Genomic DNA, 23,409 nt, shown 5'->3' with positions numbered 1-23,409 from the left:
ACTAAGGTCCCCATCGCACCACTTTTTTTTCTTCCTTGACATCATTCAAAAACTCCGAACACTTTTCTCCCACCTTCATTCATCCAATAAAATGAGACTCCCTAAGAAAAGCAGGATACAGAGCCAAACTTTTTGCAACAGCCAAAAATATGGAACACTTTTACTCTAAAAAACACAGTTTTCACAGGCAGTAGTGGATGATAGGAAAAAAAGAAGCAAAAAAAATTTCCATAGAACAAGTCAGTCTTTGGTTGACACCCAAAAGCTGCAGAACATCTATGCTTCTCTCCTTAAGCCAAGGACATTTAAATATTCTTTCATATCTCTGCCATACATACCGAAAGATATGTTCAAGAGATAATGTAAAGGTGTATTTATGCATTTAATATTATGGAGTTACGGTCTTCAAATACAGCACTCCATTTTCCCAAAATAATAATAAAAAATTTTAAAAGTTTGTTTGGCTTTGTTTCTTTTTTTAAATTAGACAAACAACTCAGGTAGAAGGTTCAAAGGCAGACGCTCAAATCATGATTAAAAGCTTTTTCTAGAAGTTTGACGGGGAAGGTTTCCTACAGGAGAAAAAGCAAGGAGTACAAAGATGGTAGAAAAAACTTTACTAGTATGAAATGACAAAGCATAATGAGGCAAGGTGAAAAAATAATTACTCTCGACAAGCTAAGACAAGAAGATAATTAAATAATGTACGTTGGTTTGAAGTTCAGAATAAATTATATTTAGATTATTTTGTAGGTAACAGTTTTTCCTTAATGTATTGTCAGAGAGCCTGTAATTTACTTTTGAAAAAAATGAACAGAATTGAAAGATTTTTGCCTTCTCACAAAATCATTTTTATCCATAAACTGTACAGAAAGAACTACATGGCACACAGGGAAGCTACCAAGGCATCAGAATTGACATGCATTTTGGAGTCACATTGCCATGACTCATCTAGAAAAAAGCTTGGCTCTGTTCCACACAGCATTCCAGATTTTTATCATTTTCACCTTTATAAATATCTCTGACCACCTGAGCTGAGGTCTGACTGGACATGGCAGCTAACACCATTTGCAGGCTAATACTGCCATCACTCACATCATGCCAGTCCCTTCCCACATAAAAACAAAACACCAACTGTACACCATTTTAGGAGCTCCAAAGACAATGGCAACTCAGTAGAGCAAAAAAATGTGCAGGAGTAATGAAATTAAATAACAATCTTTATTTATTTATTAACTAGATAAATTTTTACCATCCTTCTCAGCCCAGTAACTGATTGAACAGTGATTCTCAATAAACAAAAGCCACTTACCACACAAAAATCCCCCTTTAATTTTAAAGCTGCATACTAACCCAGCAGTACAGCACATTACTGCCAACTGGAATTAGCCTCTGACTCCTGATTTTAAAAAAAATGGTCTGTGCCACATTTGCCATGAGGGACATGTACTTAGCAGAGCACATGTGGAAAGTTAGTCAAAAGCATTCCACAAGTAGCTGACAGAGCTTCCTTGACCAGGTACCTGATTCATCGCTGGACAACAGAAAATGGAACTCCTATCAATCAACGTTAGACAAAATCCTCCTACTGTTAGTGTCCATGTCATCTTAAACTTCCATGTAATTCTAATGACTCACATGCCTAGTGACATCACTGGGACCACTGCTTAGATGGCAGCAGACATAAAACTATGAAAATTCACTTTCAGCTTTTTTTTTTAAAACACTGTAGAGATACATTTTTCATAAGTGGCATACAATAAACAAGAACTGTATCAGGTAAAAACCTGTAAATTTTTAAGGCAATTTTCAGCCACATCTGCTGAGAACAGAGCTGACAGCGAGACTATCCTTTGACAGCAACATAAGCTTATAGAAATCACATCTTAAACAAGGAAAATTCATAGTGAAACCCTTCATTTATAAAGATACTGCCATTTCCTACAAGCCATCTCAAACATTTAAGCCTCACCTGGCCTACAGCCATTTATAGTAACTCAGAGTAATTCCCAACTTAAAAAAAATGCATTTTCAATGTCCTATGAAAATACATAAAGATTTGAAGAAAAGATATATGCCTATATATGCCTAAAGTCAATGAACAGATTGATGGAAGAGATACCTTGTCAAACCCATCTAGTTTCAGAACCTATTAATAAAATTAACTTTGCTAAACTAACACACTTAACACCATCTAATGCTCTAATTAAAAGACATTATTAAGTAAAAGATGTATAATAATTTAAGAACAGGCTGAAGTTAGTGATGTCCGGCAGTTCTTTTTCCAGTGCCATTTTCAAAAGAGTTTCACAGGGCTTCCTTTTGCTATTTTATATGGGCTTAGTAAAAGTACAGACAAAATGTAAAACAGAAAAACCCAGAGAAATAATTTTGAATTAATTTCAAATTTTAATGCAGCTCTAACTTAAACTCCATACAGCAATGAGTGAATTAAGTCCATGCTTATGAGCATAACTTATAAAGACATGGGATCACAGGCCACAAGTGAGAATGAACTGAAAGAACAGCACAAAAATTTTCCTTCTTTCTGCTTGTCTAAGTGCATAATCTGATTCAGAAAGAAGAGTTACTGTATTCCATGCCATACAACCAGGCTTACTAGCAAAATTCTTGTACACTGCTGATGTCAGGAACACTGGAAAAATTATTCAAAATAAAAGAAATATTTTATCGTCCCCTCTGAAACAAAATGAGTTAATCTTCACTGGTGCTCTCTCAGAGAACAAAAGTTCAAAAAAAAATTCTTTGGCCAATGCAAGTGGTGAGGTGTAAGAGAAGACAGTAAGTGGGTTAGGCCTCCGTCACCAACGTATTTTTCCCTTCTATGTCCCTAAATGTTTTGAAGCGTGTTCTCAGCCATATGGAACACACTTGGCTTTGTGAACTCCACATCTGCTGTGCTACCTGCCAATTTCAGGTAGTTTTAAAGGTGTGATTTTAAAGTCTACCAAAAGCAAATGTTCCACACAGTCTAGCTCAAGAGATCTTAAATTACTGGAAATTGTAAAACACATCAGGACTCTCCCCATATGTGTCATGTTTCTTAGACTGCTTCCTTAAGCTTCTACTACTGGTCACTGTCAAGATACACAACATGAGGCTACACCAATTTTCAGTCTCAAAACAAGTGCTTACCTGGTGGAGGACCACCAAATTTTCTTTGCCCATTTTGCTGAACCATGCTGTATCCAGTCTTCTCCATCAGGGCAAGTAAAGCTGCCCCATTTTGAGCACCGCTTCGGATCTTGCCACATCCATTTGCTGCAGCTTTATTCTCCTCGTGCATATCTGCAACAGCTTCAACAGAATACCACAAATATTCCAATTCAGCAAACTCTAAGTTGTTATGTGCATACAGAAGCTACCAAAATATAGAAAACCACTCAGGCTATACTTGCCTATTTACTGCAACTTTGTTTAGCATGAAGCTTCAATCCTACACCCAGCCACTATCAGTGCTTTCAGACCATTGTTCTGTAGCTGAGATAATCTGGAACTTTACCCAGCTACAGAAATATGTAACGTAATAGATTATTACATGATCTATACTCAAACTCTCTTAAGTGCTATCACAGCTAGCACAACATGAGTAGCACAACTATTTTTAAGAATGCTGCTCTTCAAGTAGAAGAATGAATTCTTTAATTACCCATGTCATCACAGTTGGGTAAAGGACCAAAGAGCTACTCGAGGTGACAAGTTCCAATTTCTTATTACTACATTTTATAAGAACACCAACTATTTCAAATTTGTATTTTAGTATTAAAACACTGGAGGAGCACCGCAAGTCCATGCCCAGTCACTATAAAGAAGTCAAAAAACTCATGAACATAAATAATTTTGTTAATACCAACATAAAATAAAATTAGGCAGAACAGTCTGGCAAAACTAAAAATTTGTAATAATCCTGCCTCTGGGATCCCTGCTTTCATGGCTTTATCCATTTTCAAAAACTAAACCTTATCACTATGGTTGCTGCTGCCCTATCTCCTGTTTCTCTGGCATGCCTAGATCTCACCCAACAGCTTTAGGTTTCTGTCACCCAGGTGATGAAAAACATCACGCCACTTGGCAATTACCGATTTTACTAGTCAAGCCAATAAAAAGATCTCAAGTTCAGATGTTTCTTTCATTGCCTCTTTTAACTTCCGTAATTTATTTACTCTTTTCCCAAAATTATCTGCCCTAAGGTCTGCTTAGGCAAGCAATCTTTTTCATCACTTCAATCCTTTGTCCAAATGCCATTTCCAAGTGCTATGCCACTTCTTGAGAAATGATGCCCCAAAAAAATCATCACCAGAAAAATAAAGGTACCACTGTTTGTTCTTCAGTGCCCCTTACATTTTCAGCTTTCTTCATCTTCAGGCTCAGGCTCCAAAAGACAATATCCTGAGACATCAGCAGTTTAGTTTTTATAAGAAAAACATTTAAAAACAGCTTAAAGCTCACACAAACATTTCTTAACAACCCACTACTATTTGCTCAACAAAACTGAAGTTTTTAAATATACTGCAGACCAAATTTATGGAGTGATGAAGTGCCTGTTTCCCTACTACACTTATGGATATTATGCAATGATATTACTACTGAGAGGTGGAGCTGCAGCTTGTTCTCCCACTCATGCCCCAGCTTTATCATTTTGAATGTGCTTTAAATCAATGTCATTACTAATTCTAAGTGCATTTTTTTCACAACAGTCTTCACATGACAGACCCCATATATCCTTCAATTAGAACAGTGTTAACAGTTATTTTTCTCACCCTAGGAAAAAAAGACTTTTGGTGGGGATATATTTTTTGTCTTTTCACCAAGCCCATATTCACTTTGGGGCAGGAGTCCATGCAAGCAACCATTCTCAAGAAGTTTAAATTGTATCTATCACAGGGCACTAAAACCCCCAAATTTTAAACAAAACTCCTGGCTTCATCAAAAGGAGATTCCAAAAACCGGCAGAGCAGAAAAAAAAAAAAAATCCCCCACAGGCACAAGCAAAACCAGCATGGCTCCCACCTGCTAGAAATGGTGTAATGGTGTCCCATCTCCTTTCAGCAAGTGAATTACACTTACTGTGTTTCACAGCCTACAAGCTACACAGTGATTCCAGTAATTAGGAATCCTTTCGGCAGCTTCAGGCCTAACAAAGCATGGAGATGACAATGAAGCCGGAGCGAGGGGGAAGCAAACTGATTTACTGATTTTCCCTTTGTCGTCGTTATCTGCAAGGGCAGCACCGCGGGAGCTCAAAAGGGCCAAGCGGCCCTGAGGAGCAGCAAGAGGCCCATGCAGAAGCAAACCAACCTCGGACACGCCTGGGGCACAAACGCCACGGACGCGAGGAGGCACGGCTGCATGTGGGACAGTAAGGGAAGACAATAAACTCAACACACAAACACACCCCACACCCCCCCCCCCCCGGAATCTCTCTACGCTACTCCCGCCGACTCGCACTTTACACCGCTTCATCCCTCATCGCGCTACCTCTGCCTTTCCCTACGGCACGGCAAGGACCCGAACCCACCACTATCGCCAGACAGACGAGGCCAGGGCATGACTCCCCGCTGTCCCGTCGGGAGCCGAAAGCCACAAAGCGCTGTCCGGCTGCCGGCGCTGTCAGCGCCTCATGCGCCCAGCCCCGCGGGCACGCATGGGGTTTCCCTCGCTCTCAACCCACCCGGCCAATCAGCGGGCGCGGAGGGCGGGCACGGACACAATTGACAGGCGGCGCCAGCCAATAGCAGCGGGGCAAACGTGCCCTGCACGCGAGAGCTCTTTAAAGCGGGCGACGGTTGGGCGAAGGGGGGACGTGTCCGGCGCGCGCGCGCCGCAGCCGCCGCTGGAGCCGTTGGGACGGCGCGCGCCGCTCCCGCCCTCAGGGCGGGCACGCGGCGCCGCCTCACGGCCCGGCGTTCCATTCCCGCTCCATGGCAAATGGGGGCCGGGTCGTGAGCGCGCCCTTAACGTTTTCAGAACCTGGCTGATACAGCTTTTTTTGCGTCCTGAGGCTTTTATCTGCTCCGAAGCGGCATATTTGGGCCTTAAGGATGTGATCTGGGATGCACTCGTTCTTTAGGGTGTGTTTAGTCTTGTTCAGGTCCGTGTTGACAAGTAATACCAAAGTGAAGTATCACTGAATCAAAAACGGAAAAGACCTCTGGAAAAGCCAAATCTAGCCTATGAACCAACACCATTCATGTCCACTTGACCGTGGCACTAAGTGCTGCATCCCGTCTTGCACAGGGATGGTGTTGATGACCTCCCTGGACATTCTATTCCATTCCAATATTTGATCACCCCTTCTGTGAAGAAATCCTTCCTAATGTCCAACCTAAACCTCCCCTGGGTGCAGCTCAAGGCTGCGTTCTCTCATCCTGTCTCTGGTTGCCTGGGAGAAGACAGGTCTGGTTTCAATCCCTGTTGGCTCAGTTAATGTTTCAGTGTCTTGGAAATGAGCCCCATGAGCCTCACAAAACCTGCAGCCACTCCAAGCCAGTTGGGTTGGAGGCCCTGCAGTTCTAGCCCTGCTCTTGAACTCCCATCACAACTCCTTAGGGCTCACGTAGCAAGGCACACATCAAATGTACCAGGGTTAATATGGTTTGTGGGATTAGCTTGCAAGTTCTTCAAGTTGTTATCATAATGTTGTGGCCTGTTTCCCCCATTTAGCAAATTAAAGTCTTTAAAAACCAATATGCTTTCACCAAAAATTTCTCCCCCTCCCTTTTCCTAAGGTTTACATGCTCACCTGCACTTAGTAATAAGGCAGAGAATCCCTGAAGTTTTACCTTCAGGACATGCAAATTCATCTTTATTATGAATATTTTCCAGCGCTTTTAGCAATCTCACTTTAAATCTGTACTTCCACAGAATTGTCACATTGTCATATTTGACATTTAGTCACTTGAGTTTGCTTATTTTTCAAAGAGAATGCATATTGTGCTTTTATTAATAATGGCATGTTACACTCATTGTGTAATTTACAGATGGTATGTCTCCATTTAAAAGTTCTGAATGGCCAACATACCAAAGCTATTGCTTTCAAGATTAAATTTCACCACCTTTTCATTTGAGGTGCCTGTTTGGTTATTTTTTCCCCCTACATCTAAATCAGCTACAAAGCCTCTCTTAGGAATCAGTTTGGGGTATATTAAGTCAAATGTCAAATTTGTGACATTTTGACTGCAGCTCTGTGTCCCTGTTACCTTAGAGACTGCTCAATCCCTGGCTGAAAACTCCATGTGTCGCAGCTGTTATTGGTGGTGGGAAATACTGAAGGAATGCAGGCAATCTCTTTTAAATTAAAAAAAAAAAAAAAAACACCCAAACCCACAATTCCTGAGCATTTTCTTTGTATTTCATATAAGTGACACCTTACTGAGGCTGTACACCATGTACAGCCATTTCTGGAGTACAGCAGAAGGTCTCAAGGAAAACACAAATTTGCAATCAGGTTTTTCACTTTATGGCATGAATAAAAGAGAATGTAAAAATCACTGAAAAGTATTCCATGTTTATAATCTCTTATTAAACATCAAAGGTGAACATAGGAGCTAAAGACCCTTGCCTTTCTGAAAGAAATTTATGATATTTTCTTCCTCTGTTCCCCATGTGCTATTTGGGTATCAGAGTTCTTAGTGCACCCTTGCCCACAGGTGTGAGCTGCTTTTCTTTGATGATCTGACTGTTCACTATAATTAGGCTTTACTAAGGACAATTGTTTATAACCTGTACTTTTCTTGGATTTTGCTCTGACTCATAATAAAATCTGAGCTGAATATTCAAACTCTTTTTCCTAGTAAGACATAATTTATGGGGGATGTAATATTTTTTATTAAATTAAGAACCATATCGGATAACTTCAGGTCTTCAGAAGAGATTTTACACATCTGAAAGTTTTATTCACTTGTTTTTCCTGAACTTTTATGAAAGGATGGGAAAAAAGAACCAGGCCCAAAACATGTTTTGGTATTTATCACAGCATTTTTTTTATTGCTCTATTGAATCAGTACCTTAGGACATAGCTGTTTAACTTTCAAACCTGATAAACAGAAACTTATTGTACGATTATTGTACAAGAATTACAGCATAATTTACCAAAAAGCATTTGGCACCAATTCTGGTTCGAAAATTACCTTAAATTGCAAATAATATACTGTTTGCCCCAAAGCTTTATACAGTTTCTTTTAACACTGAGTTCGTTTCCTCACTAATGTGTAGCTGAAACTCTCATGAATCTGATGGGTGAGGAATAAGGGCAGAGTCTTGCCAAGATTATGACATAGATTCCTTTGGCTAGATTTGAAAATGTAAAAGAGGTCTTTTTCTTACACATTTTATTTTATAGCACTGCACCAGACAGTGCTTTTCCTTCTAAGTTATTTTAGGTAGCTGTAACACAGAAGTCCTTGATATTTAACTTCTGTTTTATTGGAATGCTAGCAAGTCCCACTATATATATTCCTGGAGTGGGCTATTACTGCAGTTGTAATATACTTTAAGAGAAGCATTAGATTTTTTTTTGTCAGAGTAAATTTTACTATGGCCTGGAGCAGAAAAAGAGGGTATGTAGTATTTCTCTGCACTCTGACAGGTTTGATATGTAGGTAGGAGAAATACTTTAAAAGGAACCAGACATCCTTTGAAGTTTAGACAAAGGTCTCTGTAGAAAACCTAGACATAATATGATTGTAAATCTAATTATAGTAAGCTGTCTGGAAAGACTTCATTTCAGTCAATCAGTCCTTTTTATTTTGGGTTTCACTTTATCAAGCACTGCAGTGCTTGTTTATTAGGATCCTCCTAACAAGGCATCCTAGTGCCTAAAGGGTCTTTTTTTCTTGAAAAGCACGGTTTGTTCTCATTCAGCTTTCTGCCTTAAAAAGTTGGAATATTTTTTAATTATAAAATTACAAGATCTAATATTGCTGAAATGAGCATTTGAGGGGGGAACAGAATATCAATTGTAGAAAAAAAGTAATACAGATTTCCTTTTTTGGTAAACCACTTCAAGACACATGCCACAAGATTTTAACATGCAATGTTAAAAGATATATAATGAAGATGAAAAAATGGATCCTGGAGCAAGCTCTGTCTTCAATTTGATGAGTACAAATGTCAACAATTGCCCTGATATAAACTGAATTAAATCATCTTTAACCAATATTGCTGAGTGTGGAGTGATGTAAAATGTGCATTAACAAAGTGTATAAAATCTCTTGTCTTGTTTTTCCCCTCATTACATCCAGAACCATTGCCTTCTGTTTTCTCTAAAAACTTGGGCCCTTCACAACAAAAGCCATGCCTTTATCACTGAGCAAAATGGCAATTTTCTGGCAATACAGCTAAGCCTGAGAGGGAAGGAGCAGAAGGGAACTGCTGAAAAAGTAACACCACAAAGGGTTGGTGGAAAAAGTGGTGAATGTCAGGAAAGTGAAGTGAGGAAAGGACAGGAAGCAGGGAAGGGCCAAGGGAGACACAGAAAATCCTGCCCTACAGCACTGTGGTCTTTTGATGTTCCACCATCATAGAATGCTTTTCAGTCTGCTTTTTAAGCAGATGTTTCAAAAGCATTCTGAAACAGGGATATATAGGCAGATGTTTCAAAAGCACTCTGAAACAAAGATATATCCTCTTCACCTCTGTGGAGGAGGAATTGAAGAGGATTGTCAAGGAAATGGCTACTGCCTCAACAAGCTTGAAACCAGAGTTTTCTTCAGAGAAAGATATGAAACACAAACTACAAAGCAGGCTTCCTTCCTCACACTACTGGTGTCTCAGTCCTCACTGAAGGGATTGGAAAGTTCAGACACAGTCCCTGCTCAGTGTTTTATTTCTCTGAAAATATTGCCAAAAAAATACTTGAATTCATGGCAGTTTCTGTGAAAATCTCAGAGCATATCTCAGCACTGAAATTAAATAGGTGTTAAACTGTCTTTGGTCATACTGGATCTAACCTAGACATTAGGTGGAAGTTTATCAGGGAGTCTGAAGACTTTTATATCACATTAGCTTTTGAATATTAAATAATTATGGAAATAAATTACATTGAGTACAACAGTGGACAACAAGATTTCATTGTACTTTTCCTAAATTTAAATATTTAAAATATCTCTTGAGTAATTTGAAAAGTGGATAGAGTTCAGTGTTTCTTTAGGTTGCTCATACTTGGCTTTGAATTCCTGGTTATACTGAGAATCCTAAAAGGCATTGATATATCCAGTTCACATGCTCTAAATTTGCAGTCCAGCTGCTGTGAGCTGCTAACTAGTTTTTAACTCAGGAAACTCTGGACTGTCAATACCAATTGTAGTTGAAAGACTTACAGTGCTTCTGTGTAATTTTCTTTATTAGGGATATAGTGGTCTGCTTGGAGACACAATTAAGAAAGCCTGAAGCAATGTTACCTGTCATTTTGCGTTTCTTTCATTTATATATATATACACATTTTTATATATTCATCTCTTACACACACACAAAATACCACAATTTCTCTTTAAGGTTTCTTATGGTATTGAGTACAGCTAACAGAATGATTTTTAAATGCTTTTCTGTATTTAGCTATTGCCTGTCCTACAAAACCTAATGACACAACCAAAACTGCAGTGAAAAACCCTAAGAATCACTAACTACATCGTGGGCTACTATATACTATAGTAATAACTATAGTACTAACTGTAAAATCAGTGTTATGCAGCTTAACTGTTCCTTCCTAATTTCTGGTTAGATGGTACAGCAGTGAAATAGGAATTCAAAACCAACTTTTCTAGACCTACTGCGAAGTTATATCGACTTAGTAAATATCTTGCTTACTCGTTCTTTAAATGCGGGTTCCACAGTTTAACGTCTCAATTTGCTGGAGACGGTGCATTTTCCTGACCCTTAAGAGAGCCACTAGGTGGGAGTATGTTATCTTAAAAGGCGCTTGGTCAGCCACGGCAGTTGTCCTTTTGGAGGAGCTCCACTCCTCTTTTCCTGGCAGCCGGGAGATGCTGCAACTCTCTTCACACCTCTTCAAGTTGGTGGTGATCAATTTGTCATTTTTCAACGCTTGTCTCCACACTGGACGCTGGGGAGATGCTGCCTGCCTCACTGCACCTCTGGCCCGGCTAAGGCAGGCAAGGCAATGAGCTGGGGCAAGCAAAGGCAAAGACTTCATAGAATCACAGAGAATCCTGAGTTGGAAGGGACCCACAAGGATCATTGATTTCAACTCCTGGCTCTGCACAACACACCCCAAGAGTCACACCCTGTGCCTGAGAGCATTGTCCAAACGCTTCTTGAACTCTGCCAGGTTTGGTGCTGTGACGACTTCCCTGGGGAGCTGTTCCAGTGCCCAAACACCCTCTGGGTGAAGAGCCTTTTCCTAATACCCAACCCAAACCTCCCCTGACACAGCTTCAGGCCATTCCCTCAGAGGTCACCTCACTGGTCACCACAGATGAGAGATCAGTGTCTGCCCCACCTTGACCACTCACAATGAAGCTGTAGATCACAATGAGGTCTCCCCTCAGTCTTCTCTCTAGGCCAGCCTAAGTGACCTCAGCCACTCCTTATATGACTTCCCCTCCAGATCCTTCACCATCTTCCTGGCCCTTCTTTGGACACTCTCTAATAATACTACAAGTGCCACGCTTCAAAAAGTCTGTCTCATAGCCAGACAAAGAACACAAGCTAATTATGTAGAAAACCCCAAGGACACCGGTGAAAATAGATTCAGAGGATCACCTCGCTAACATAAAAGCTAATAATAACAATTTTTTTTAAAAACTTTTTTTAAATATATTAAAAGCTAGGCATTTGACAGAGATAGAACTGAAAGGTAAAGAAAAGGTCTTTTGAGGAACTAGGCTATAGGAAAAAAAAAGGTTGTAGCAATATTCAACACAAAAGTGATAGAGCAGTTTTCAAAGTAGGCTAGTTCTTTTTTTAAAAGAACAGAGCCTCCCATTAGTTCTAAACTGAGAATACAATAAAAGGTACTTTAGCACAGATGAGTAAATTCCAATTAATGACTGAAGGATGTGTGTGTTCAACTCTAAAGATCCAGGATGATACTGTTGGACTAAGAAGTGTAATGGGTAGTAAATTTTGGAGGGCAGCCATGGTACTAGAAAGATGGTGCCAAAAGAGCTGTTTCCCAAAGTACAACTTTATGGAAACAGGAAAAACTCTGATTTTCACATCAGGAATATCTGAGCTGTAAGACTGTAAGTGGAAAAAAAGTACTGCAAATGATTATTTATTGTTCCCTGTAGTACAAGAAGAGGAGGGACAACAAATTTTTTTAAAAAGTGCTTTTTCATATATCATAATTTGTCATATCATAGAGCCTTTCAAAGGTCAGGCTGATAAACTAAAAATGAAGTAAGGTACATTCACACAGGGTAAGAGTATTAAACACGATGAAATGAATGCAAGCTCTAAAGCTGGAAGTTTGTGAATTGTAAACTTCTGAGAAAATATCAAGAATCCATCTGTACCTGTACCCTGTCCTCAAGTGTTCACTGTTACTCATCTGTGGAGAATGATGCTTTGCTGAACTGACTTCCACATGTTGCCAAGATCATTCCCAGTTTCCTCTGAGAGTAAAAATCTGGCCCTCATCTATAAACTCGAGGTGCTCAAAGGTAGTAAAGTTGTTAACAGTGTCTGCTTGTCTTGCTGCAGCTCTGGATTGAAAGTCCAGTTTTCCTAAATAATAATGGGAGTAGATTTGCTCACAGAAAAAAAAATCTCAGGAGCCACATGAAGGGTGCATTGCCTAGACCAACAGAAAATTTGGTTGAAACAATGGTGACAGTGCAAAACCATCTGTAGACAGCTGCCTGTAAAGATTTGAAAAACTACAAAGAAAAAAAAACAAACCTGCAAAGTTTTGATGTGTAGGATGCTTCGAATCATAATTCTATGTAAAGTTCATTATTACTAGGGGTTCATTTCTTACCATCAATATTAAATTTTCACAGATTTTGAAGAAGTCAGGGAATTGGTGGCAATATTTCATATTTAATTTTGCTCTCTATGAAGACAGTAACAAAGCTCCTATTGGTTTTAGCTGGAGGAAACATAACCCAGTGATGCTGTTGTAGTAAGCCTGTAGTACTACTTAATTATAAATGTAATGCTATAACTTTTAACTGTGCAGTCCTAATTATGCAACTTTTTTTAAAGAAATTTCTCTCATGATTTTTTTAATTAGGGTCAAATATTTTTTGTATAAATAGATATATTGCTCACACCCCATGTTCCCTTCCTGCTCACTTATATACTGAGCTCACAATTAATGTCACAATCCACTGTCTTTCCCATAAGAACAGACTGTTGCAAGCACAGATTTGTATTTAATTGCAGCATTAAGTACTGTCTGTTAGAGAACTTTCAATGCAAACATTCCACAAAATGAAAAATGCAAACTAGAAAATTACTGAGGGAAAGTAACTTCTGTAACTGGTTTGGGTGGATATTTTCAGCTTGCTAGTAAAAATCTCTTTGCAAGTCATAAAAACCTCATTATAATTTTGAAACACATTTCATGACTATGCATCAGCTCTATTGCCTGTGCAGTTCTCAATGCTTTGACAGTATTAGTTACTGGAATTGCTCAAAGACATCAGAAATAGAAATGCTCTGTTCCTTGCTGGAATTTCAGTTTATCAGCCAAGCAGAATTACTGCTTTCTCCAGGCAAATTTTTGAAAAGACATTATACCGTGTCTACACCCTGTCTGTCAATACCTGATGAAATTGTCATTCTAAAATAGTTACTTGTACACTGGAGCAGCTCTTTCTTGCATACAGTGCAACCAAACCTACTTGCTGCCAGAAACTGGGAGTAGTAACTAAAAGAACACAAACACCTGTCTTTACCATGCAGTCATCCCTGATAAATGACTGATGTACTGGATGAAGAAATGTTTTTACCTATTTGTCAAGGTCATGTCCTAGTTTATTACACATTTGGATTTCCAGAGGAGCTGAGGTTTGTCTGCTTCTCAAGGTTGATGAGAAGATGAGTAATGGGATGTAGTAACATGACTATGGGTATCATAGGCTACATCTTCATGTATACTTCAGGCCATTTCAACCTTACATACTTCATAGTCTGAGATGATCTGCAGCCCTAAGTGAGACCTTCAGGCTCCTCTTCCAAAATTTGAAATACTTTGAAAGGGACTCCTGAGATACTGTCAGAGCTGCAACCTGTTTTCACCCAGGAATAAAATGAGGCTTGGGATGGAATTGAAACAGTCTGAAGTGTATCTGCATGATTCAGATCTCTTGCTTCAGGTGAGCAGGTATGACTGCAATACAGGACAGGGTCATGAAACATTATCTGCTCAGGCTCCAAAAGAGACAGAGGAGGAATAGATGGTGCTGTACTGAACAGTTGCCTCCCCCTAGGGCTAAATGCACTGTTCCTTTTTTCACAGCCATGCTGTTTCTGGTTCTGGAAGCAACCAAGTCATCCTTGGCTCCAGGCTATGTACACAGTGCATTATCATTTAGACACTAAATGAAGCAGTTGAAACCAGGTGCCTCCCTTCTCCTTAATATTTACTTGGAGCTACCTACAATCCAGTCTGCAAATATAAATGGCAAGTTACTCTGTTTAATATCTAACCCTAATATTTCCAGCAGGAGTCTGGGAAACTCCTCATTATCTTCACATCCACATTTCTTCACTTTGGATTAGAACTAATTACTATTTTTTTCCTTCCATGTAGTAGTAGCAGACCCACCCCTCCCTCTGTTTATGTGCAGTACTAAATGGCATCGTGCAGGTACTTTTTGCAAAACTACAAGAAACATGGGTGCAAATCTCAGCCTATGCACAAGCAGAAGGTGGCTTGGCAAGTTAAGCAGAGCATTACCTTTCATTTGAACGTATTCTTAATTCCATACTATAGTATGCCTTCTTAGCCTCACAGAATTCTGGTTTCACAAGCAGAGAAAATGCCTTGTGGGGATGAACCATGTATTTTATTTATTAGGTATGTCCAATGCAAAAAAACCTACAACTTTATGCAAATATCAACCAGGTCCTGGAAGCAGCCAGAAATCAGAGAGATGATTATTTTCATGGTTATAGAAATGGGAAAGGGTTAAAAAAGAGGCACTGTAGCCAATAGTTTGGGAGATACAGCAGGTTACCTGCTTTAATTAAGAGGATTTGTTACAATGAAAGTAAAGCAGCAGACCTCTGATCTAACATAATAGTCTCTCCCTTATTTTTACCTGAAAATTTTATGAATGACTTCCAGAAATGTCCCAGTCTTAGCAGTTTCTGACTGCATCTAGAGATCTGTTTCCCATTCTGAATGTCACAGGGGTCAATAGAGAAGATCTCCTTTGGAGATTCCAAAGGAGCCTGTTCCAACACAGAGTGGACAAAGAACCATTTTGCCCTTCTAACTCAAAGTCACAGGTGTTGCCTGAGTTGATTAAAAAAAGAAAAAAAATCAGTAATCACTGTTCTAACGATAAGACCAAAAATTTAAAAAAGTGAAGGGTAGCCACTCCATAGCCATATCCAAAGTCTTGTGAACTCCTGAAGGATGGACTGAGAAGGTCCTAGGAACAAGTCTCCCAAATCCCCAGAAATGCTGTAACCATCACTTTTTTTTTCCACTCTTTGTAAATTGGTATTGCTGTTTGCATTCAAAGTTTGTTGTTTGCTGCTCAGTCAGGAAAGGGCTAAAGGTTTAGGGTAGCAAATGGGGATGCCTACCTTAAAATTCTGGCCAGGGTTATCAGCTAAACAAGATTGTAAAATAGGTTTGCACATTTGTACATGGTCATCCATGTTTGCATGATTCCAGTTGCAGCACTTGGCAGCTGGTGCTTTCTTGGGGCATGCCTTAGGTCAAGGCAGGCCAGGGAGGGCCACTCACAGCCAGTAGAGGTGAAACAGTGGAGTAGTTCAGCTACACACACGAGTCACAGTGCACCACCACATAGTCAGAAGACGGACTACCACCCATTTTATTTACTAGGTTAGATTACAGCCTGTGGCATTGATGGCATACTTCAATTTAAGGGAAGGTAAGTTAATCCTTTCAATCTCTGTTCTACCATGCAAACCCCGTGCAAACCTTCTAAACTCCAGCTGAGTACAGGAAGGCAGACACAACACTGTTTCCTGCATCTGAGTCTTCAGGCACACACTTCTGCATTCACCACACTTAATATGGCCTGCCCTTGCAAGTAAAATAAACGTGCATTATCTGCCTGTCACATTCCCACTGCTTTGATCAGACCAAGCACCAAGTTGTAGGTGTTGTGATATAGTTGTAGGGGACTGTGCAGCTGATTTGCTCCAAATCACACTAGCACAGAGCAGTCACCAACAGTTTTGCAGTTTACAGACATACAATACAGAAGAGCCAACTTCTGAAACAAAGCTACACAGCTAAACAAAGTTCTCTTATTTAAAGGGAAACCTTAAAAACACTACAGAAAGCCTAACAGAAAGTTTTCTACCCTGTGAGACACAGAAACAGTAACTCCAAATCCCCAGTTTTGTGATGGACAGAACTGTGGTACTGGAATCAATGTAATTCTGACTTAAGCCTCCTTGGGGTCTCCCAACTTGCCCCCCTTCTCCCACAGTCTCTGAGCTCAGGACCATATCCTAAATGTTTTCTTGGCTTCAGAACTGAAGCTAAATCACAGAACATACCAGAATAATTTTTTAAAAGAAATTATGCCTTTAAAAGCTTTCAAATACTTTTAGTGTTCCATTCCTGCAGGAGAGGAGATTGTTTATTCTACCGGCACAATGGTCTGAAAGATTTTTGTAAGGCTGACAAGAAACTGGAATGCACTACAGCAAAGAGCTTCAAAACTTCTAAGCGTTTCTATCTTCACTTCTCATTGGAAAGCTCATTCATGACAGTTAAGTACTCAGGTGAATCAAGTCCAAAGCTATTACAAAGCATAATGAGGAAATGCTCCCAGTAATACAGCACCATATAATTTCTAGATCACAGTTCTGATGTTTCTTGTTGCTGCATTTTGCATTCTAAAACCTGTCTGGATGATGTCAGGTCACACACAAGTTTAATTCCCTCTTCCCTACCCCCTCAGCCTTTAACAAGTATTACTATGATTTTGTTTTCATTAAAAGCCTCAACGGTATTTATATGTAGCATTCTCCTTCAGCACAGGAGAATGCAGAGTGAAATCAAGCAGCAGATGACTGTTCACCACAGAATGAGTAATCATTTATGTTCCAAACTAAAATAAATGAAACAGAAAACCAGAAAGCACAATGTTCTAATGTAACTTAGTAACTTACCTTTTCGTTCATTTCTTTTAAACAAGGGTTTTCTAAAAACATTTTGAACCTTACTCATTTTGTTTTCCTTGAAAAGCCTGAAGTGAAACATCTATCCTTTAACCCTGATGTCTTCACTACTTGCCTTTTCCAGTGGCACAGAAATACTCCTTCACTCCTTACACTCCTTCATTACGTATTCTGGTTTAACCACACAGCTTTTCAAAACAGTCTCCACTATAATGAGCTGTGGCTCTGGATTTACACTCCCCATCACCATCACTTACAGTTACCAATGAACAATTTCACTTCTAAGCACACACATTTCCCCAGCAGCTGAACTGCTCCACAGTTTCCTGTGTTTTTCTTATTATAACTAGCTCCTTCATTTCAATGGCATCACAGTTGAGCTCAAGTCTGAAATGCAATGCTCCAGCTAGTGCTTATTTTTACTCAAGTAATTACAGAAAAAAAAGTTGACACTGACATTTACCAAAATATTTCAGAGCACAAACACCACCCGCTGAGCTGAACACGAAAATTCATGCCTGCTAGTCTTGTTTTTCTCCTCAGAGTATGACTGATTTGACTCGTGCCTGACTTTAACAAAATTTCCAGATCTTTGCTAGAACTACAGTTGGTAGGAAAGATGCCTAAACATGCAGCTGAATTTCTGCTCCTATGCCATTATTACTTGTCTTTGATGAAAGGATGCAGCAAGTCATTCTAGACCATTTCATAAGTTTAAAACTTTATATGCTGAAGGAAAATTCTCTACTAATACACCTGAGAGCCTGCAAGGAACTGCTTTCATTTCTTTTGTAGACACCTATGAAAATCCCAATTTAGTCAATCTGGATGCTTTTTGCTCCACAGTGTTAGCAGTGCAGCTGCACAGGTCCTTTGATACCGAAGCTAGAGCAGGAACATTTCTCTGCCTTCCAAGAGTCCCATGGTGTGATTCGGTTACTGGTCATGACCCTGTTGTTTATTGTATATGTGGATCGTAAGAATTACTGGAATTCATATAAATCCCAATTAAATAAAAGGTAAAAGAAAAGCTCACCTGTAATCAGACACCATGTAACTGCATGTTAATGGCTTGTTCAGTGCCCTACTGGGATACCTTAGAGCAATGCTACAGCATTATACTCAATTTCAAGAGGTCAGTAGACATTTTTAAATGAATAAAATTTATATAATTACAGTTATGACTACAGCTCATGCCTTATTCACAGCAAGTAAAAAAAAAAACCACATTGGAGTTTATGTAAATATTACTAATGCACGTGCTATGAAAAAGTAACTCATGTTAATTAAAAAACACCTTAATTTCAAAAGTTTACCAGAAACAGTTACACTGAGCATTGCAATCTTTCAAAGCAGAATAGAAGTTGTTTACAAGGATGCAGCAGTAATTGATATCCAGCTGCTTGGAGCTGGGCTGCTGACTGAACATGTGAAAGCTGGGCTGAAATCCCCTATTTGATGGCAGCAGGAGTCACGCTGCTCTTTCCTATGAGCTGGAATTTCACCCCTGTCTTTACATTCTTCGTGGGTTATGGTGGGGCAGCCAGAAGATGACAATTAGAGAGTAGCTAAGTAGACTCTCAGTTCTAAAAATCCAACCTTCAAGCTTCTGTAAGGTCTAGGGGAAGGAGGAGGGGGTTTGTAGGACAGTTAAAAAGAATTTCTCTAAAAATGGGCAAGTGGCCATTTCAGTAACAGAGCTGATGGCAGGACATTGCACACCATTAGTAGAAGTAAATGTGAGGTTGAGTCTTTAGTGAAGACACCATCATATTGGCCTTTAACTAGGAAGGAAGGCAATCACAGCATGTGAACAAGTAAACACACATATGCACACCAGGCATTCCAGGAGCTGAACAATTTCTCTGCATACATAAAAGACCTTACTAAGAAAAAAATAGCAAAAGTTTTTAGCATTTAAATAATTGCCTACATGAACTTGATTTCAAATTAAACTTTACACATTCTTGACAAACTGAAAGGCCTCAGCATTGAAGATAAAATGTTTCTAGCACCAGCTACTGGCTTGAAAGTGAATACTTACAAGAGATGAGTATAGGAAGACATGTTGTCTTTCACTGAGAAAGTATTTTAAGGCAATATCCAAAATTACAATAGAGCCACCATAGAAACTGCTCCAAATGATCCCTGATACTTTACAGCACCTACATAGGTTCCACTGCTGAGGAATGGTAGGAACTAAATTGGTGCCTGTCCTCCTCCTCTCTGCCATGTGCCCAGGAATGCTGGAAATGTCCCAACATCTGTACATCACTAGTTGACATAAAGCAAGCAGATTTCTCCCTATAGCTCCTGTAGCCATTTATATTAGCCACAAGGAAACTGGTGAGGAATTGCAATCTTTCCTTATCACTAACCCAATTAAAGAGTTGCTCAATAAGGTAGCAAGTGTTTACACAATTAATGCAAATGACAGATTTCTGAACATTTCCCAAAAGGGAAACTGGTCTGGCCAAATGTGCTCCTGCAGCACCCAGCTCAGGGTTGGTTTTTCTTCTTTGCTCTCAGAAAAGAGTCAATTTACTTGCATTTCCACCAAGGAGTATTTTAGGAATGGAGAGAGTAATTTCTGTATATACACTATATCTATAAAAGGAAGAGGTAAGCAGTTTGTTCTCCATTTCCATCACTTTGTGGAACTCCATCATCCATTTTTATTAATAGTTATGGCACCCAGCTAAACAATTGAAGAACATGAAGGATGTTATTAGAATAATTTTTGGCTAATGATAAGGAGCAGAACTGCATCGCAACCCTACTTTTTCCATGATTTAAAGATGTGTTAAAATATACCAAGATTTTCAGGAAATCTGTTATTTGGCTTACACAGTAAGCTATGCCTTGTGCACTGTGTTCTAGACAAAGTTGCATTTTAAAATGGTGCACAAAGTTAAGAAACTTTACATGATGCCAGTGAGTAATGTGTGCTTTCATAAATACAGTAGTATACATCCTATATACAGACGCTGGATGGAAGACTCCAGGAAGGCTCTTAGCCAGCCATCCACAGAAAGAAGGGAATGAAGATGGTGGGGAGTGTGGTGGACGGTGCCACACCTAGGCAGACTATTGACGCTAGTCCCACAAGCACCGACGCGAGGACGCTCCTCTGGTCCCGAATAATCATCTTCACAGTCTCACAGAACTGGAAAAAAAAAAATGCAAAAGATGAGATTTAAAGAGGAAAGCTTCGGCTGCAGAGCTGGCGATGCCCACTCTCTCGGGAGAGAGCAGCGGTTGCTGCCTCAGCTCTCACACAGGCTCCCCGGAGGGAGGGGAAGAGCTGGACTGGCACCGCATCACCCCCAGCATCACCCCCGGTACTGCCTGTGGCTCCGGCTAGAGGCTGTAGCTTCAGAGCATTTTAGAAGCGTATTGATTGTTCTACTAATTCAGCTTCACTTTCCTCGCCGCTTGAAGCCAGGCTCGCCGCCGTCCCGAGCAGCTCCGCGCCGGCGGCACTGCCCGCTGCGGGAACAGCGGCATCAGCGGCGGCCGGGCCGGCGGGCGGTACCGGCACCCCCGCCCGGGGCCCGCGGCGGCGGCCGGGCCGGCTGCGGGGAGCCGGGCCGCGGGGGAAGGGCAGCGCCGCCGCTGGCCGGGCCGTACCTTGTCGGTCTGGAAGCTGACGGGGGCTCCGTATCGACAGTAGGTGACGAAGTGCTCGCAGTTGTTCCAGAGCAGGCTATAGGCCGTGGCTCCCACCAGCTTCTCCGCCCGGCGGGCCGCCTCCTCGCTGCCCAGCACCTGGTCCTCGAAGAGCCGGTCCATGTGGTTGACCAGGATGCTGCCGCCGTAGGCGAAGTCCTCCACCGTGTCCACCCGGACGCTGGCCGTCCTGGCGATGACGCCCAGGATAAGCCGCTTGTTGGTCACCACCTGCTGGATCTGCCGACGGTCGCCGGTGATGGAGGGCAGGATGTCGGGCATCAAGTGGGCGACGCGGTTCTCGCCCAGGTAAATGCCGAAGTGGATGAAGAGGGTGCGGGGCACCTCCAGCAGGTCTCCTCGCTTGAAACAGCTGGTGTCGTAGTAGCCGGGTGCAGGCGGTGGCGTTTCCCCGCCGGAGCCCGCGGGCAATGGCCGGATGTGGACGAGGAGCATCAGCTTCTCCAGCAGCAGCGAGGCCGCCTGTGGCACGGGGTTCTTCATGGTCGGCGGGGAAACCCTCGGTGTCTCCGAGCAGCTCCTGGCCCCCCGGCCTCGCTTTTCTAGGCTACCGGCGGGGCGGGGCGGGCACCCGGGCCGGCCCACCGGGTGAGGGGCGTGTGGGGAGCGCCCGCCCCGAGGACCGGCCGGGCTTTACTGGGGGGCGCGGCGGGCACCCTCAGCCGGCCCGGCGTCCCTCGGTCCGGCCGCGGCGGCGGCTCGGCCCTGGGGATGGCGCGGTGCCCGCAGCCTGGAGCCACTCGCAGCTCCGCCCCGTCTACGGCCCGCGCTGCCCAGGTAGAAGTGCAGGGAAAAGTGCGGGTAAAGCCCTCCTCCCGCCCCGGGGAGAGCAGCGAAGGGCTCCTGGGGCCACAGCCGCTCCGTGCCCCTTCCCCCGCCGGCGGGACCTGAGGGGCTCCGGGTGCCCGCCCCGGCCGTCGCGGGGGGCAAGCGGCGAGCGGATCGGATCGGGGGGGCCGGGTGGGCTGCCACGGTGCTCGCACGGTGGCGGGACAGGGGAGGGAGCGTCTGTCTTCCCTGAAAGGAAACAGGTCTCCGAGGGATAGCGACAAGTCACATTTATAAATGAACTCGCCCCAAAGGTCCGCCAGCTAAGGAAGAGTGGGAAACGGCGGAGCGGCATTCCCGTGCGTTCAGTTTCATGCTAATCCATTATGCAAATGGCTAAATCCTGGCAACGGAGCGCACAAAAGAGCAGCCCTGTCAGGTCAACAATGCCGCCCGATCGGGGCTCGGAAGTTTCAGTGACCAAGCAGGTTCCCGCCCCCTCGGGGAGGGCGGGATGATGGATGGGACAGACATTCATTTTACCTGGAAGATGACAGGCCGCGGAGAGTGGCAGGGGAGGCGGCCGTGGCTGCAGCCTTTCACCGAGTCCCCGCCGCAGCGGCCCGGCTCGCTGCCATGGATCTTTGTTCGTGCCGCTGTCGCTCCGGCTGCAGGGGGGAGCTTTCGCCTCTGAGAAAGGCGGAACGGGTGGAGGGAGAGGGAAAGAGGATATGTGTGTAAGAACGCTGGAGAAGACTGGTGGAGCACCTTCCTTTAAACTCGGGCAAACACTGCAACCTCAGGATGCCAAATACGAAATGGGCAAGCGGGAAGAGGAGCGATGGTGTGTAACAGCTTGGCAGCTCTCCACAGGCAAACCGCGTTGAAACAGTAGGTTATTTTTCTCTCCTCAGTCACTTCAAACTCTATGGAACACGAATGAGACCTCTAGACCACCCCAGAGCTGTAGAATCCCTTTGGTCACACCAGCAAAAAAGAGAAAATGTTCACTATCCCTTTTATTTCCATTAGCAAACAACTCTGGTATGATTTGGAAGGCAAAGGGGATACAAAGGACCCAGCAGGTGAGAGCCTTCTACCGTCAGAGATTCTGAGCCCAGGTTCAGGATCTTGTAAACATAAAACGTAGAAGTTTATTGATGAACCAAAAGCAAGTTTTCCCACTTCCTCAGTAAAGAAAATATTTCAGGGGAGGGGGTTACCACACTACTTGTCAACAAAAGACAATGGCTGGTACCCTTCTGTTTCCTCCTGCTTGGAGCAGAGAGAAGCTTCCTGGGAAGCTAAGACTATCCTCACCTTGCTTCATCTGCAAAGAAAGAGCCTCCCCACAAGCCCTTGTTCACTTGCTGATTACAGGCCAGCCACAGCACTACTAACAGAGTGATCAGGCCTTTGGGATTTTCTCTGGAGTCTCAGCCAAATTTTTATGCAACAGAGGCTTACCCCTCTCAAGTCCCCTACTTCAAATCACATCACTTACGAAAGAGAAAATACCTTTTAGATGTAGCTTATGATGCTTGTACAGGAACCCTGCAGATTAGCCACCAGACACACAATTATATAATTAACCCAGAGTATTTTCAAATCCAGCTGTTGAAAAACATT

At 42.2% G+C, this 23,409-nt stretch overlaps 2 protein-coding genes across 3 annotated transcripts in view; both read right to left on the bottom strand.

Moving 5' to 3' along the window:
* Positions 1–17,446, bottom strand: part of RBM46 (RNA binding motif protein 46) — a 25,925-nt gene extending 8,479 nt beyond the window's left edge. Inside the window, exons 1-2 of one of the 2 annotated variants that reach the window (XM_071431928.1) lie at positions 17,314–17,446; positions 3,157–3,318 (exon numbers count right to left, since the gene is read on the bottom strand). In XM_071431928.1, the coding sequence (XP_071288029.1) occupies positions 3,157–3,318; positions 17,314–17,404 (253 nt within the window). In that variant the 5' untranslated portion in view covers positions 17,405–17,446. Of the gene's footprint in view, positions 1–3,156; positions 3,319–5,539; positions 6,244–17,313 lie in introns of those variants that run through there. The other variant, XM_071431929.1, reaches the window with a different exon arrangement.
* Positions 11,967–23,409, bottom strand: LRAT (lecithin retinol acyltransferase). Its single transcript, XM_071431930.1, has 2 exons — positions 20,953–23,409; positions 11,967–20,488 (listed from the first exon to the last, which is right to left on the bottom strand). Exons 1-2 carry the CDS (start codon positions 21,493–21,495, stop codon positions 20,336–20,338), a joined length of 696 nt encoding a protein of 231 aa, XP_071288031.1. The 5' UTR covers positions 21,496–23,409; the 3' UTR covers positions 11,967–20,335.

Source organism: Agelaius tricolor, unplaced genomic scaffold, assembly GCF_023055355.1.
Source record: "Agelaius tricolor isolate 1412-34295 unplaced genomic scaffold, bAgeTri1.0.p SCAF_8, whole genome shotgun sequence".
NCBI lineage: Eukaryota > Metazoa > Chordata > Aves > Passeriformes > Icteridae > Agelaius > Agelaius tricolor.
This window is presented reverse-complemented; position numbering and strand designations above follow the sequence as displayed.